Source organism: Pseudorasbora parva, chromosome 4, assembly GCF_024679245.1.
Source record: "Pseudorasbora parva isolate DD20220531a chromosome 4, ASM2467924v1, whole genome shotgun sequence".
Classification (NCBI taxonomy): Eukaryota; Metazoa; Chordata; class Actinopteri; order Cypriniformes; family Gobionidae; genus Pseudorasbora; species Pseudorasbora parva.
The window spans coordinates 28,181,064-28,195,807 of record NC_090175.1 but is presented as its reverse complement, the minus strand read 5'-3'; the positions used below and the strand labels follow the sequence as shown (position 1 = coordinate 28,195,807).

The following is a 14,744-nucleotide window of genomic DNA, read 5'->3' as shown; positions in this document are numbered from 1 at the left end:
CAGGGTTCTTGAATAGAAGAGATGCCTTCCACCAAGAATGCCTCAGGTGATGCAGCTCCTTGCTAATGACTGAAGAAAAACATCCTAAAATGATGAACTTAGTAAATTGGGGAGTTGTGAAAAGCTAGCATCAAACTTCAAGGCTTCAGGGACAGTTGTGTTGATTTCAAATATTAACTCAAGTTGTTGTACTGGCATACAATGCTGAGGATCGTTTAAATGAAAAAAAAACAAAAAAACACACTTGATATCAGCAGTAAGTAAATTAGTGAAGCATGAGCTCTGTGTTACACAGATATGTCACCATTATTATCTTCCTTTAGTTACATTACCTACAGAGACTGATTACACAAGCCGGTAGCATTGGAGATCGGCCTGTGGAAGAGCTTTTCACTGTTGTATCTACTTATAGAAGAATCTACTAAAACCCCTCCCTCCCCTCCACAATATCTGGCAACCCTTCACCAGGGGCTTTAAGAACAACATGCTTAGAAGAGAGCTAGTGAGAGGAGAGCAGCACACGTACGCTTGCAAACTGCATGTTTGATGTGATATCTACTGAAAAGAGATAAGAGAACACAAATACTCAAATTGACATGTTTGTTGACACTAGCTGTCTGTGTTGGGAGTTTTAGACAGGTTCCTGGATGGCTCATATCCGTCAGCTCTCTGAAGGTTTAGCAGCAGCACTGCTGGATACACCCTCACCATACAGCTCCATGAGCCCCTCAATCATTGTCTAGCGGGGAAGAAAATTACACATTAGCATTTTAAAACAATTATGAGTTAAGATATATCATCTCTCGGGTCACAGCCTCACTTTCATCCCCATTAAAAAAAATCAGTGAACTGGGACATAGACATCTCTTTATATCTTTCCAATAAATGTCAGTAGAAAAAAAACGTAAAGAAAAGAGCTGTGGAAAATTATGTAATCTAGGAGCTTTCTACAGTTGACCATTGAAAACACGGTAAGATGATCCCTCAGCCTCGATTGCATACCTGTCATGACGCTGCTCTAAATAAGGTCTATTGCTAAGTTACCCCCTTGCTAACGCCGGTGCGTCATACCCACTATTTGCGTTTCTTTCGATTTAACGGTAAATAAACGACTCGGTGAGTCAAAGGATTCGAGTCACTGAGAAGAATCATATATCCCCAGTGGTTCTTACTTTGGACTATCCCTCGGTGGGCGGAGCGAAGCACAATTTGTCCCATCACGTTGCGCACATGGTGTATTTTTTGTACAGTCTATGGTATTAGGACATGGCAATCGCCACACCCAGCTGTGCCTGAACTACAGTTCGCAGGGACTCGCTTGTATAATAGTTGGGGGCAACCAGTGGCACGGAGCTCATGCTGCTGCACCACAGATGTGCCTCCCTCGTGTCCCTATAATAACAGCAGGAGGCGGTGCATGAGCGAGAGCCTTTTACTGTTTCGATACGATTAAGTACGTTCGTGTATTATCAACTCTTGCTCTGACCAAAGTCAACACTGATATTGTAATGTTCTATCAGCCTGTATAAAATGGGCTTGTTTTTATATATCACTGGATCTGCGAAACCCACCGAGGACATTGTCTATGAGGTGAGAAAAAAATCTTAAATGTTTTGTTTAGCGTTTGTGTCGGTTATGTTGTTCTTTAAATGCACGCTGCAGGTTACCACTTGTTGACTCGCCGGTTGAACATTATGCTATGTATCCTCACTTTGCGCATGTTAATAAGTTTGTGTTCTTAACAGCGCTCAACCGTCGATCGTTGTATTTATTTTGCAATCTGATACATCTGTTTATTACAAGTCTTGCCTGCTAACCAATGTTCTTGCGTCAAGTCACGGAAGTAACGTATAGAACTGTGTCTCAAATCCAGTTGGCTGTTTACTTGACACCATTTTGGCCATAGCATGCTAAAATGCTGTCTAGGTAGACTCCTCATATGCTCTGGAGACAGCCTAAACCTGGGCCAAGTTCAGTAAACAGAGTTTACAGTGTTAGCAGTGGTTAAATTCAACTGTCACAGTTGGGACTTTTATAATGGCTTAAATTACTGATTTGAACTTGAAAACACTAGTTGACAGTTACCAGTCGTGAGAAGACGATCTTGAGCCTGACAAAATGTAACTTGATTCTTACAATTAAAGGGATAGTTAACCCAAAAATGAAATTTAGCCCTTGATATACTCACCCTCAAGTCATCCTAGGTGTATACAGTTATATTAATAAAAGCTTAGCCTTGGCTAATCCAAGCTTTATAATAGCAGTAATTGTTGCTCTGTTTTTGAAGTCCATAAATGCATCTCTCTGTCAAATAACTACTCCACACGGCTCTGGGGGGTTAATAATATGGAATTACCTTTGTCTCAATAAAACTGAACAAAACTTTTTCAGAAACTATCAAAAATAAGCAATGCATTCACAATCCATGATTTGCGAAAACAAATCTTTGAAAAAACATTAACAAAGAATGAAGCATACTGAATATCCTATTACATTTGTTGCGACTGAGTTTTTCATTTTCAATGTGTTTTTTGATAGTTTCTGAAATAGTTTCAGAAACTATTCTGAGATAGTTTCTGAACATATTACGTTCAGTTTTATAACGTTTTGTTCAGTTTTATAAAGTTTTCGTTCAGTTTTATTGAGACAAAAGTAATTCTATATTAATAAAGGCCTTCTTGAAGCGAATATGCGTTTGTGTAAAAAAATATCCGTATGTAAAACTTTATACGTTTCGGCCGATCGCCTTCCGTATTCATTTTATGGAAAATGTTTTGAAAAGTGCTGCAGTTCAAAATGCTTACACTACCAGTTACGCTCGTCAGATGTAGCCTGTAAGCAATTTGAGCGGTAGGGCCGGAACTTTACTTTATAAAGTTATAAAGGTGTTTATTAACCCCCCAGAGCAGTGTGGAGCACGTTGTTTGACGGACAGATGCATTTTTTTATTGACTTTAAAAACAGAACAACAATTACTGCTATCATAAAGGTTGGATTAGCCAGGACTTTTTTAATAGAACTCAGAATTTATTCTTAAAGAAGAATGTCATACACCTAGGATGACCTGAGGGTAAGTGAATCATGGGCTAATTTTCATTTTTGGGTGAACTATCGCTTTAAGTTGAAGAAGTCATTAACCAACAGCAGTTTGTCTAGATATGTCTTGCACGTATACGCACGTATATGTCTTTCTCCTTTACAACGGCCTATGGATTTTGTTATCACTGTTGAAGATAGTGCTGATCTCATTGTCTGTTAGTTCAAAGCAGTGAATTCATCACTAACATGTGCTGAGTCATATTTTCTGAATGTTTTTTGGCCTTTTAGGGATTTCTCTGTGTTTTGATCAGAGGGCAACTTGGCACAACGTAGGTTATTTTTTGTAACATTAAAACTGTTCGCTTCATACTCAATTTATTCAAATACACTTTTTATCCAGTAGTGCTGCAAGGTGCAAAAACATACCCTACATCACATCATATTTAAAGTTATGGACTGTAAACAGTTGCATTAAAAAAAAAATCAGAGATCTAGGCTAGTAAAAAAAAAATCACAAATGTCTTCAGTATTGTTGTTCTAAAAAATGAAGCAAAAAATAAATATTTTGTTTTCCAGTCTCTAAGAGTTTAAAGAGCCTAAAATAACAAATGTGTTAAATACACAATAAAGTAGAATATGTTTGTTTGTACTTAAATACATACATCAAACTACATTTAAAAAATATATTATTGAAATTATTTTTTCCAAGTTGGGATGTCATCCTAGGTGTAAGCAAAGTGTAAGCAGTTTCACATTTTATAACAGAGTATTATTAGTTTAAAGGTGTCATGAACTGGCTTTTTTAAACTGTTGTCTGAGGTCAACTAATGACGTTTGTGTGATTTTTTTTTTTTTTTTTTTTTTTTTTTTTTTTTTTTTTTTTTTACATTGAAAAACATCATAACTAAAAGTAATAGGCTATTTTCTACACTGGTTTTGAGGCTCTCTCTAAAACGCTGGTTTTTGCCCACTGGTGACTTGGAAGTAAACGCCCACGGAGCCCTAGGATTGGATAAGATTGCAATGAGCTTCAGCTCCTGTCATATCTATGCCCCTGTCAGTTCCGTTCACATGAGGGAGGGGCTGTTTTGAAAGCAGCAACCAGAATGATTCAAGTATGTCTGTCTTTAACAAAAAAAAAAAAAAAAAGATTTATTTCTCATCCACCTGCGATTGATTGGACTATTATTTTTGTATTATATAGCCCGCACGATTGTTCGACATAGGCGCAAACTACACGTGCACCCTTCAAAAGTCAAGAGAGAGATAACAGCGCAGAACAAGAAATGAATATTATGAGATTAATCGGCCTGCCGACAAGCTTCGGTTTTGGTAGCCCGTCTGGAAAACACACAGCCCCGGGACGTTGGTCTTTGCGAGCCCTAAAGGTATGTTCTGTTAGACAAGTACACATAAGCAAAACGATCTATAACAATGCAATACTATTACATATAAAAAACATGTTTTTCTCGCATGTGTTGCACCATTCCTCCTGTCGGATCAAATGTAGAAGAAAAAGCATTGTGTTTTAATATCAAATGTCTGCAAATCAACCTGAGATTTGTTTACAAATGATTCCGCAGTGAAATTAAGTGAACACCATGTCTTCCCCACGTCAGCTGGAACTTCATTAAAAATAAAGTTCAACCACACATTCCTAATATTATGATCCGAAGGAAGCTTATGCAGCGGTTGTGTTCTTCCACAATATCTTTCTATATTCTTCAGCATGTTTATTGCTGCTGGCTAGCGCAGAACAGCTCTATGAGTCAGGGGGCGGAGCTACTGAATTACACATGCTTATTATTCTGTAGAGGCGGTGTTTCGTCAGTCGATGACGTCAAGCTGCGAACACGATAGTTTTCTGGGCCTGGTGTCTATAAAAGCTTTTCTTTGACTAACAAGGATGTTTTCAGCTCTGAAACTTACAGTATATTCATATATTGCCATGACCTTTTATATCAAAAGCTCAAGGGAAAGTTGATTTCTCAAAATTGGCTGCAAACTGTCAGTATGAATCTACTGGTCCTGAGGTCCAAAATGCATTGTGTGTGTGTGTGTGTGTGTGTGTGTGTGTGTGTGTGTTTATTGGATATAATTGCGTTATTAAAGTTCAAAAATAAGTAATAGAATGTTCTGGGTGAGAGACCTTGTGTGCTGCTTTGCCAGTCCTATAGAGATTGCTGAGGAACTTGCAGTAGGGCTAAAAGCCAGGATAGGCTTAGTAACTTGCACATGCATTTTAGCCGATGACGATGTCATTAGTTCAACAAAGCATGTAAGTGATGACAGTAGTTGTGATTTACCTTGGAAACGAGTGAGAGTGCAGTGTAATCACGCATAATGAGTGCAATCAGACCTGCAAATGTATGGCTCCCAAAATCTGATGTCTCCACAAAAAGAGTCTGTTTGCAAGCAGCAGAAAGCCGTGTTCATGCGACGCTGACGCAGTTGTAGACACAAGTGTTGCTCTTTTGCGTCTCTACAATATATTTACCTGCGTTCTGTTTTCTGTGCTGTGCACGTTTGTTATGCCGTAAGTTGAACGCAAATGGAACAGAGTTTGTTAGACTGCTTCCTGCAGTGCTACAAACACTGCCCCTTACCCCTAGTTATGGGGCTACAATGGAAGTTGCTGTCTCATTTTGAAGGCTGTGTCCTCCAGAGGTCACATTTGTTGGCTGCATACATAATTGAGGATGCCTTATTTCAGTAAAGTAACCATTACATTCTAGTAATTTGAAACATGTAACCTTGAACTCTGTAATGCTAGCATGTATGAACATTTAATTAAACTATTTAATAGTCAATTAAAAAGGAATTTATGCCTGTATGATATTACGCTTTTCCAAATTCCCACATTAAACCAGCTTTTTAGAAAAATGGATGGATGGATGGATGGATGGATGGATGATTCAGCTACAGGCGCCATCTTCTGGGTATGGGGTCGATTTCGGACACAACCTTGTTTTGTTTTTTTCTCGTCATAGGAGCTACGCTGCCCATTACAGTTCAGTACAGCCGTGGAAATGCCAGCTCCTTGCAGCAGATATGTTTTTGTATTTTGGCCCAGAACAAACAAACCAAGAATCTACAGGTGTGTTGTGTTAGGGTTGCATTTTTGGAAACTTTCCAGGATTTTTTGGAAATTGTTTTGAAACTTTTGGAAAATTTACCGAAAATGTTCAGCCCCTTTCAGGGTACTATCGACACAGATTTCATGATTCGATTTCTTTTTTTAAATTTTATTTACAAGCTTTAAATTTAATTCGATATCGATATCAGATACAGTACATGGCAAAAAACGAATGTTGTAAACAAGGCTATACAAGGGTTTCAGTTGGTACTACATATTACTGTAATATTGTAGGTTAAAATTAAATTTAAATACACTTAAATTACTCTCAAGGATGTTTTTTTTTTCTATTTCACTAGTGAGTTTATTGTCACTGGATATGTTTTTTTCTGAGGTAAATGTGATGACATTGTTTACAAGATGTTTTACTGGCATTTTTCCGAGGGTAAAAAATGATTGCATGTGATGTGATATGGATTTTGGTAAGTTGTAGTCTGTTATTTAAACACAAACTCATTGAAATGATGACAGAATTAAAATTGCACTTATAATAATATACTATTATTAATTTAAGTAAAAATAAAATGTTCACTTGATTACAATTTAAAGTAAACTTTAGGAACTGATTTGAATACATTTAAAAAAATAATTTGTTCTTCCTTACAATGTTTACTCCTTACAGTAAATTAAGCCATAATAAAAGTTCAGTGAAAAAAAGTGATATACAGTGAAACCAAGAGAATAAAAAAAAATAACATAAAAAAAAACATAAAAATGTGATTCAGTTTTTTGGACGAACCGACCAGCACCACCTTAATATAACGCATGTAATATAATATTCAAAAGTTGCATCTGTATGTCAGAAGTAGCGAAATATTTGGTTGCATTTTGTTTTGTGATTTCACTGGAATACATTGCAAATCAGGAAAAAGTGATTGGCAACTGGGTCTGTCTCTGCGGTGTACGGGTGTAACATACATAAATGTTACATACATAAATATTACATACACCCCACATATGAAATTGCTTGGCTATGACATTTAATAATTTTGGTGCCTTTAAAAAGCAGCTCAACCTGTAAATCTCAAAGATTAATCACATCCAAAATAAAAGTTTGTTTTTACATAAAATGTGTGTGTATTGTGTATAATTATGCATTTATAACACATGCATGAATATATTTAAAAACAATTTGTTATATTTTTACACAAAATATTAATATTTAATTGTGTGTGTTTGTGTGTGTATATATATATATATATATATATATATATATATATATATATATATATATATATATATATATATATATATATATACACACACACACACAATATAATATATACACTCACCTAGAGGATTATTAGGAACACCATACTAATACTCTGTTTGACCCCCTTTCACCTTCAGAACTGCCTTAAGTGTACGTAGCATTGATTCAACAAGGTGCTGAAAGTATTCTTTAGAAATGTTGGCCCATATTGATAGGATAGCATCTTGCAGTTGATGGAGATTTGTGGGATGCACATCCAGGGCACGAAGCTCCCGTTCCACCACATCCTAAAGATGCTCTATTGCAGTGGTTCTCAAACCTGTCCTCCTGGAGTACCACCAGCCCTGCACAGTTTGTATGTTTCCCTCATCTAACACACCTGATTCAACTCATGAGCTCATTAGTAGAGACTGCAACATCTGAAATGGGTGTGTCAGATATTGGGAGACATACAAAATGTGCAGGGTTGGTGGTACTCCAGGAGAGGTTTGAGAACCACTGCTTTATTGGGTTGAGATCTGCTGACTTGCGGCCATTTTAGTAAAGTAAACTTCATGTTCAAGAAACCAATTTGAAATGATTTGAGCTTTGTGACATGGTGCATTATCTTGCTGGAAGTAGCCATCAGACGATGGGTACATGGTGGTCATAAAGGGATGGACATGGTCAGAAACAATGCTCAGGTTGGCCGTGGCTTTTAAATGATGCCCAATTGGCACTAAGGGGCCTAAAGTGTGCCAAGAAAACATCACACCACCACCACCAGCCTGCACAGTGGTAACAAGGCATGATGGATCCATGTTCCCACTCTGTTTACGTCGAATTCTGACCATCTGAATGTCTGACAGAAATCGAGACTCATCAGACCAGGCAACATTTTTCCAGTCTTCAACTGTCCAATTTTGGTGAGCTTTTGCAAATTGTAGCCTCTTTTTCCTATTTGCAGTGGGGATGAGTGGTACCCGGTGGGGTACCCTGTTGTAGCCCATCTGCCTCAAGGTTGAACTTGTTGTGGCTTCACAAATGCTTTGCTGCATATCTTGGTTGTAGTGAGTGGTTATTTCAGTCAACGTTGCTCTTCTATCAGCTTGAATCAGTCGGCCCATTCTCCTCTGACCTCTAGCATCAACAAGGCATTTTCGTCCCACAGGACTGCTGCATACTGGATGTTTTTTCCCTTTTCACACCATTCTTTGTAAACCATAGAAATGGTTGGGCGTGAAAATCCCAGTAACTGAGCAGATTGTGAAATACTCAAAATTGCTTAAATCACGTTTCTTTCCCATTCTGACATTCAGTTTAGAGTTCAGGAGATTGTCTTGACCAGGACCGCACCACTAAATGCATTGAAGCAACTGCCATGTGATTGGTTGATTAGATAATTGCATTAATGAGAAATTGAACAGATGTTCCTAATAATCCTTAGGTGAGTGTGTATATATTTAAGCTCGCTGTTGTGGGACGTGCGTGTCCACAACACGTTCTGACCAATACAGTCAAGTTTGCTTGTGCGTTCGCGGCATTGTAAGCACGTAAGTCGTAACTCGTAATATTAAGTTTATAAACATCGGATTAATCTCATAATGGAATTTCATAGAGTTAATAACCCGCTGCACTTCATTTTACTGGTGATCATCTTCAGTTTCAGAATGCACGTGCTCTCAGGGAAGACCACAGGAGTTATAGGCCTTCACCTGTGAGTGATTTTGTGAAAATATAAGTTGTAGTTTATTTATAAAAATCTGATTGTTTATATGATGCGTTTAGTTGTTAATTAACCTTCTAAGGGCTTCAGTTTACAGTTGTTCATCCTCTTTAGTGCGTGCTCTCAAACAGCAACGCTATTTGATAATAATATTAAAGATGTTTATTTTTATTCTCTCAAAATCACTGAAGCGTTATTTTTTAATAACTAGCATTTTTGTGGAAGAAGGTACTATGTGGTTAGCTCACATCAGCAGATAGCTTTTCTCAAAAGGCATCACTTTGTTCAGTGACAGTCCTGTGGTCCCATGATTTCTGGAATTCAAATCCATTCAATATATGTCCTTGATCATGTAACTGTTGCTTTGCGCTATGCTTGACAACGACCCTGCTTGATTGTGATGGAAGAAGGATGACATCTTTGTTAAAAGTTTTGTGGAATATGGTTTTGGGCCTAGAAAACAAAGCGGATATATTGATCACATATAATTTTCTCATCCGCAATTGCAATCTGTACAAATCAAACCATAAAACATTTATGATGATGATCATGTATTTTTATATTCCTACCACAGCTCTTAAAAAAAAGGAAAAAAAGCTGACGATCATTTTCATTATTCATGCCCGTTAACACTACACTAAAACGGCTGACTTACATCATTCTCATCTAATTAACAAGCTGATGGAACAAAGACGGAACTATAGAAGATTATTACATTTACAATTATTTTTACATTTAAACATTAAAATCACATTGCTGAACAATATCCACTAATTAAATTAACGTTCAAATGAACTGCCATGTTTTGAATACAGGTTTTTATATATATTATCAAACAGTAATAAGTATTGACCGCAATGCTAACGTGTGTTTAATGATTAGCAAACGTGTGCATAGGCTACCGTTCAATCCTTCACGTTTTAGCTTGTGAACTAGTTTAACTTCAGTAGGTACTGTTGTAAGTTGTAAATGTATGTTGTCCTTACCTTTTCCTTGAACGGGAGTTCCAGTTGCTGAAGTGCTTCTGAGTTTGGTATCGCAAAGATTGCCACGATCCTTCAGTTTTGGCCTTGAGTAACTTTAGCATGACCTGCCGAAGCTTGTAAATGTGAACTGCTAAGCCTGAAAAGTGCTCTCATTTCACTTTCCATCTTGCTGTGTGTGAAGCTACTTGCGGATGAGCCTGACCTTGGTCCTTCAAGGGACGAAGCCAAATAAATAACCTGCTGAAGTGCACCTGTGGCCGCTTCATCACCAATGATGATCAGGACCAGGGGTCCCCAAACTCGGTCCTGGAGGGCCACTGTCCTGCAGAGTTTATCTCCAACCCCAATCAACCACACCCAACCACACCACTCCTGCCGAGTTAAACTCGGCAGGACAGTGGCCCTCCAGGACCAAGATTGGGGACCCTGATCAGGACTGTCCCGCGGCAACACATTTATCGCGACAAACCTGCCAAATTGCCAAATTGCCAAAAATACATTCTCCTTTCTCATACATATATTTTCTACTCTCACATACTTACATTCTCCTTTTACATACTTTAGTAGAGACTAGAGAGACTAGAAATGTATGAATGTGAAAGAATGTATATGTGTGAGAGCAGACTATATATATGTATGTGAAAGGAAGGAGAATGTATGTGGGTGAGAGTACCAGAATGAATTATGGCTTGTACAGCTCCTCATATACATGCATGCATGCATACAAACTGTATTTTGATGCAAATATTACTTATACATGTATGATTGTGCATTCAAATACATAATCATTATAAACGGTACACAAATGATTTAAACAAACTTTTATTTTGGATCGGGTTTATCACAATTAATCGTTTACAGCCCTATCTTAAAGTTCTACTGAAGTAACTACAGGCTGTCTGTATTTCCATCAGATGACCACATAGACTTAAAATAAACCACACTCACCAGTTACAAGTTAAACAGAGTTCTGTTAGGGGTATATTGTGTATAGACTGCGCTTGTGAAAGTTCCTCCCTCCATATAAGAATTAAAACCTCATGTTTACCCCAAAGCCTCTTGAGTTTTAGTTGACTCAGTATTAGCATCATATGCTGTCGCTGATCCTCCACTTCTCACTAAGACTGTGGAAAACAATGTTAGCTTGTCAAGTATCCATTTTAGACTGGCCAACATTATCTCCTGCTTTCAGCAACTTCTCATTATAACCCATTAAACTTAATTTGTTTTCTAATATAACGCTTTCTGGAACTGAAACCGGATATGGACCGCCTCCGTATAGCTGTGAAAAATGAGTTTTTCATCTGCCAAGGTCAACACATCTTTCAGATCTTACACACATTCTTTAGGACCCGTTAGAACCATTTAAAAATCACACACAAAAACATGTAGAGCCATTTATTTGAAAGAAGGCACATTTTAAGTGATACAATGGAAAAAAAAGTTAAACACAATAGATATAATTTCTTGTTGTCTAACTTGGTGTTCTTAGTTAATGCGTTGAGAAACACTCTGCTTGGACACTTAAGGAAAACTGACATCATACCTTGACTTAAAATGACCTTGACACCATTTTGTTGAAAGTAAATCAAAAAATGGTTCAGAAAACCAGAATTAGTTCTGAGAAAAGGTCTTGCATCATTTGTTTGCAGATTCCACATGGCTTGATATTTTGTATTCAGCTACAGTGTAATGTGATTCATACATTGGCTTAAGTGTCCAAATACTTTTTTTTTGGGTCACTGTGTTTAATAATATCCAGAAACCATATGTCCAGTCTCATCTTGCAGAGTCATCATTAATTTCTGGTATACGTTGTTGGTAATAAATGATGCACTCAAAGTTCTGTGACAGTCCTTGATAAGAATGTTCTCAAGGGAAAGGGCCAGGGTCATGGGGCTACACTTGACCTGCTCAGCTAAAAGGGGGTATTTCTGGAATTTTATGTCTACTTTGGTCTTGAATCTGGTCTTGCTTTTATGGTGGACCGTCATATGCTTGATAATGGCTGTGTGTGTTGTGTAAACTGTGGTAAAACTGGCAGCTGTGGTGAAAAACTATTTGTGGCAATTATGGGAAGACATTTCGTACAGCATGAACTGCTTAAATCTACTAATGTACTGATACTTACTGATACACCATCTTAATACTTACTGATACACCATCTTAAAAAAAAAAGATGCCCCCCCCAAAAAAATAAAAATAAAAATAAATAAATAAAACAATCAACCAATTTTACCCACACAAAGGGAAAGATATAGATTATATTTACATGATTTTAATTTAATATGTGTTGAATATAATTTGGAATTGCGTAAAATGTAGTTTCACCATAAATTTCAACCTCAAAAAGCTGAAGAAAATGCGTTTTTAGGACAAACTGAAACAGAGCAAAACAGTGTATGGCTTTGGAAACAGAATGATAGGCAGTGTTTTTGGTTACTTACTTTCTTCATTTTATTTTGTACGGTCTACTCCCATAATATTGAGAGAGCATCTCATTATAATGCAGACCTCCTTACACTCCTCTGCTGCTTGGAATTTTCCGTAGACCAATCGGTGTCCCCTGTTTGAGTGAGGTGTGTGTGTGATTCTGTTTCTCTCCTGTGTATCACGACTTTTGTGCTGAAAGGACAGTCACAAGGCTGAAGGGCTCTGGAGTAGCATGTCTGCACTGCACAGGGAGAAAAGAATGGTAGAGAACCTCATCACTTAACTTTTATTTTATTTTATCATTAACTAATTCATGAAATGGAACAAACATGCCTTTTTTACTTACCTTTTAAAGGTTTCTGCTTATTGTGTTCTGATTTACCCGGATCCTTTGTTTTCTGGGGGGTAACACGGTGTCCGGTGCTTAATGTGTAACTGAATTTACTGAAAGGGAAAAAGTTATTTGATTCTGTAATGTTAGATTTCACTGCAAACAACATTGGCGGTACGATGTTATTAAATATTCTAAGTGTCGCTTTCTGTTCTTTTATGCCTAGCAATATTTAACGTTAATCAAGAATTATCTAGCCAGTGCTTTGTTCAGAGATATGATACTTTTTTTACCCCCAGATCTAACAAAGCTGTTTAGGTTGTAAATTGGCATGCGCTTCGGCCCCGAAAAAAGTAATGATATTTACAAATCAATTCTGAATGTATCTTGAACAATATATTTAAACCTTTTTGAAAAGAATGATGATGTTTCAATTTAACATGCTGTTAAATCGTTACTCCACATGATAGTTTTCAAAAATGGTATAAAGCTTCTCTATTTTTAATGTTTTGTTGTTTTAATGGGCATTCTTATTGAACATTGACTCACTTTTCTGGTTAAATGTTTGTTTGATTTGAGGTTTTCCCTGACAAACCATATTTGTTGTTTTATTTCAAACACGTGACTAACCTATTTACTGTAAAACACAAATTGCACACAAATATTGCACTGTGTTTTAGAGTAAATAGTTTACACACTGGATGATTCTGCTTAAACTGAGCTAAACTTATTCTTTATTTTATTTTCAAACAATTAATTTGGAGGTAAAATAGTACAATGAATGTATAAGATGGAAATATAATGGTACTGAATGATTATGGTACATTCTATAATTCTATACCATGGTACGTATAGACATGGTGCACAATGATAACCATTTTCATATTGGATATACACATACTCTATCATGGTACTAAAGGTACAAAAGCATGATTTCAGTCCAAAAATCACTGTAACCATACCATATCCAACATTTAATCAGTTTTTTTTTTGTGGTCAAGAGCTGCTGTTTTAGAGAGAAATGCTAAATCCACAAAACATTTATCTTGCATCTTTTTTTTCTTTCTTTTTTTCAGCAGGTACTTCACTGTGAGGGTGTGAATAATAAAAGCTACGTGTGTGAGACGGGACACTGTTGTGGCGAGTCTCAGTGCTGTAGTTACTACTATGAACTCTGGTGTAAGTACATCTTCATGTTTAATATCAGGGTCAAAATGTTTCATAGAAATTCATAAAGGCTCGATCACATTTACCCTTGAATGGTTAAGGAGGAGGGGGCCATATGATGCAAAATTATGATGAAAATAAAACTTCCAAACATTCACTAAACTACAACCCTACATGAAAATCTCTCCGTTAGGTGAAATTACTGATTGTGCCGATTCCCATTGAGATGAATGGATTTCACAGGAATTTCACTGTCTAAGACTAAATGTGACAGAGCCTTAAGAGGTTTAGATGAACTAAACAAAATACATGCTGAAAAATGAGAAAAGGCTGTTTTACAGGAAGTGAGCTCAGCTTAAGATGCTTGACCTTCTGCCAACTGTTGAGTAAGAATGACATGAGTCACACAAATCCTTGTGTGTGACCATTTATGCGTGAGCTGTGGTTTTAGTCTGAGAGGAATTAGTCAGGTTTTAAGTAGCAGTATAGAGTACAAAGGCATACTTTAAAGGTGCTGTATGTAAGTTTGAGACTGTACTCAAACATAAATATACCAAAATATGTTTGCAGATATTTAGGAAACGTGCCGAGTTTGTGTCGATAACACATGCTGCCAGTTTACCCAATAGTATTTCGACGCCACAGGTTGCCAGTTGCCGGAAACCACAGTATATTGCAGCCATAACAACTTAGTCTGTGACCGCAGATTCTACCTAACCTAAAAAGCCTCAGCA

At 37.0% G+C, this 14,744-nt stretch overlaps 1 protein-coding gene across 3 annotated transcripts in view; it reads left to right on the top strand.

Annotated features, from left to right (window-relative positions):
- Positions 1-1,342: 1,342 nt before the first annotated feature.
- The window catches only part of wbp1lb (WW domain binding protein 1-like b), a 35,160-nt gene continuing 21,758 nt past the window's right edge, over positions 1,343-14,744 (top strand). Inside the window, exons 1-2 of one of the 3 annotated variants that reach the window (XM_067441443.1) lie at positions 1,343-1,590; positions 13,923-14,022. In XM_067441443.1, coding sequence (XP_067297544.1) covers positions 1,531-1,590; positions 13,923-14,022 — 160 coding nt within the window. In that variant the 5' untranslated portion in view covers positions 1,343-1,530. Of the gene's footprint in view, positions 1,591-12,716; positions 12,775-13,919; positions 14,023-14,744 lie in introns of those variants that run through there. The other 2 variants (XM_067441442.1, XM_067441444.1) reach the window with 2 other exon arrangements.